General features: G+C 40.0%; 1 protein-coding gene across 2 annotated transcripts in view; it reads left to right on the forward strand.

The window, feature by feature from the left end:
• The window catches only part of NNT (nicotinamide nucleotide transhydrogenase), a 405,237-nt gene extending 402,382 nt beyond the window's left edge, over positions 1-2,855 (forward strand). For both annotated transcript variants that reach the window (XM_086960606.1, XM_086960607.1), the window contains exon 22: positions 1,117-2,855. In XM_086960606.1, coding sequence (XP_086816732.1) covers positions 1,117-1,266 — 150 coding nt within the window. In that variant the 3' untranslated portion in view covers positions 1,267-2,855. The remainder of the gene's footprint in view (positions 1-1,116) is intronic.
• Positions 2,856-3,381: the final 526 nt, after the last annotated feature.

Below are 3,381 nucleotides of genomic sequence, written 5' to 3' on the forward strand. Positions count from 1 at the left end.
AGATTCAGGAGTTACGAACTGACTAGATGTCACAAGGGTTGAATTAGTAGAATTAAGATTAGCAGAGTACAGTTATAATAAATGAACTTTCCAATCCTCTTCTCTAATGGGGATAGGAAGCGAATTCACTCTTGTGCCACAGCAATCTGCGATTATTTCCCAATATCTTTTGGCATGATTTTTAGATGCAGGCTCTTTTAATTGCACCCATACTCCATCTTCTTTTAATAGTCTTAACAAGCGTTTTTTCCTTTCTCTTCCTCTTGATTAAATTTAATAAATTACTTTGTTCATGAGAAAAATTCAAAAACTGCGCTCTCACTAGTTTATTTAGCCTGATTAGAATTAAAAACAGACATGTTTTCAATGATTTTTTTAAATGCTAGATATTTCTCTTGTAAGCAATGGCCACTCCCCGAGACATTCCAGGATTGAGTGCCATGTCGTGTCCTGGCACTCTTTGAGGTTGCTGAAGATGCAGTCAGTAAACTACCCTTAAACACCCGCTCCTAATGTCACAACAGGCAGGTGGTTGGGAGATAAACTGAATATGGGAGCGGTCTGCAATTCACGTGCTGGTAAAATATTCACCCTGAAGTCAGTCAAACTATACTCCTTTTCCTGGAACCTCCTAAGACACCCTCATCTGTGGGTCTGGGGTGTAAGTTAAGTGATTACTAACAACTAGTCTTGTTGCCCTTCTCTGTGGTCAAAATGCTGTATTGATTTACCTACTCTTGCCTTTCCTCTACCTCCACTACCATCTGCCTTTCTAAAAGTTGGCACTGGCTCTGCACTGATTATCCCTGGTCTGCAACTATGTGCCTCCTTGGAATTACGTGCTCCAGTGCTGGCTTGAAACCTTTGAGACCGCAGGTTAGCTGTGCCCACATGTAAACCAGTTTGCTCTCGGTGAGCAACGGCGTTGTTTGGGGAAATTCTGTTCTAACTTTCCTTAGTGTGTCATGTGTTGCTGTGTAAAATGTCTTCCATTTTATGTTGTGGTTTTGGTACAGAGATTGGAATAACTTGTATGTTTTAAAGGAATGACATTGTGGGTGTTGTAAAAAAAAAAAGGTGCCGCTGTGGTCAGCTTTTTTCTGTTCGTTTTTGTAGGTCATCGTGATGAAAAGGTCGCTGGGTGTTGGCTATGCTGCTGTGGACAATCCGATCTTTTACAAGCCCAACACCGCCATGTTGTTAGGAGACGCCAAGAAGACCTGCGATGCGCTGCAGGCCAAAGTGCGAGAGTCCTTGCTTGGCTAAAAGCTGCTGTTTGCACAAGCCATTCCACCATGGCCAGTATTCACAACAGAGAAGATGCAACTTCATTCGTGAAGACATTTTACAAAAGAACATGTGAAGGGAAAAAGTAGCTATCCACTAAAGCAAGGAGGGCAGAGACTGACAAACAAAATATGGAGTTGCTATAGTCTTCCTTAGTTTGAAAGATAACGTCCACCGTCTTAGGGATAAATAATCATGGTTTAATATGTTGCTGTTGAAAAGATCAGGTAGTTTTACCGAAGAAGTGAACTGTACAGTTATAAATATGTAGAATATCAGGGTATTACGGTTTACTAGAACCACCTTTGCGAAGATTTGTGTCATAGAAATGTTGAGGCGTTTCAAGTGCCCAAGCTCCTTAAGGCGCATAAACACTTTCTAACTGTTAACTCTAGCCCTTTACACCCCCCATATCAGCAATAAATCATTTCATCTTTCCATCCCTTTCATTTCAAGATTAATTTATAATTCTGTAATTATTCCTAGAAAGAAACACTCTGGCTGTCCACATATTTGTAATATCTGCTGAACAAATATTTGTATGTAAACGTTTTTTAAATAGGGCTTTTCATAGTGTGGCTTTAGGACCATATTACAAATACCAGACTTTCAATATAGCTCAACTACAAGCGATCGAATATACACAGGTGCTGTAAAGAATTAACTGTTTATATACTTTGAGGTACCATCCGGTCAGTTTGCAGCGAAAATAGCTGTATTATTTTTAAAATGTTACAGTAAATCAGTTACCGTGGAAGTCAAATATGTGACTAATGCAATCAATTTATAATATCCCAGTGGCATAGCTGTTTCTGGTAATTGAGGCCAAGTACAAATGGCTGGACGTATTGTGCTAGGAAGCATTAGCATCTGGCAGAGAAACCTACTTTCTACTGTGAAGCACTGCAGGGAACATTAATCCATCTTGACTTTATTTATGAAACGATTGTATCACTGTGGACTGGGACCTGTTCTAGATCATAACATTAAAGAGGTACATTGGAGTTCATTTGTTTTCTTCAGTGTTTCCTTATGTATGAACCCCACATTATGTAACTTAGGTAGACGTACACCACAAAACTGCACTAATTGTGGGATCTGCAGACTCTAACCACTGTTCGGAGTGATTCAAGTCACGCTTCATAATACTTCTGAGAACTTAAATACGAATATTGTGCATCGTTCTCATGATATTGAAACACTTGGGTGCTGCATTTTACAAGAATTTGTATGTCCCAAGTTTTGCTAAGTCGGGGGTCTAGTTTTTCCATCATACCTCTCCCAGAAAGAGTGTAACATGAATATAATCGACGAACAATGTCCAGTTTACATAGTTTCATATTTTTATTGAATTGTGCTTGGATATTGATGGCTGCTTTACGCTGCCTCTTTACAATTCTAGTAACCGTTTTCCTAAAACTGACACAATTCGTAAACAGTCCCTTTGTCTTTTTGAATACATGCACTTTGTTGTGGATTGAATTGGTACAGTGCCAGTGTTAATATTATAACTGTGTTTTATCATGAAACCTGCTGGAGAGATCTAATAAAGAACTTAAAACCTCTGATTACTTTTTTCTCTTTTAGTATATTCAATCAGCCAGCTACTCTAAGGGAATACAGTGCTCGAGGCCTGGATGGCTGAAGATACACATGCTTTGCATACTCCTGCCATCTAGTGTTGAAACCTGATGAGTGCAAGTTTTTTCTTTGAAGAAATCTTTCTAGTCACAAATTTGAGTGAAGCCTCCGCTTGGTGATTATGCGCATGGACATAGACTCCATTGTTTGTTTTCTTTCCGCCATCAGGTTCGGACGTATGCCTGTGTTCCTGGTCAAGACTGTTATGGATCTCTTTTCAGTTCGTAATACACTCTAACCAGTGCTGGTATTGTTTTCGATCGCGCTTTACCGAGGTACAATCACTTGTCGGGTTGATGTGCTTCCACTGCGACCCCTTCAGGGCATTCGAACTCAGTCTCCATTAGGTCCTCTATAGAATGCCCTGCTGGTAATGGAACAGATGCCTTTCTGTTTCTGTCCTCGCTGCTGCACCAAATATCTACGGACTGACTCCCATCAGGTTTGTAACCT

This window comes from Lissotriton vulgaris, chromosome 3_1 (genome assembly GCF_964263255.1).
Source record: "Lissotriton vulgaris chromosome 3_1, aLisVul1.2, whole genome shotgun sequence".
NCBI lineage: Eukaryota > Metazoa > Chordata > Amphibia > Caudata > Salamandridae > Lissotriton > Lissotriton vulgaris.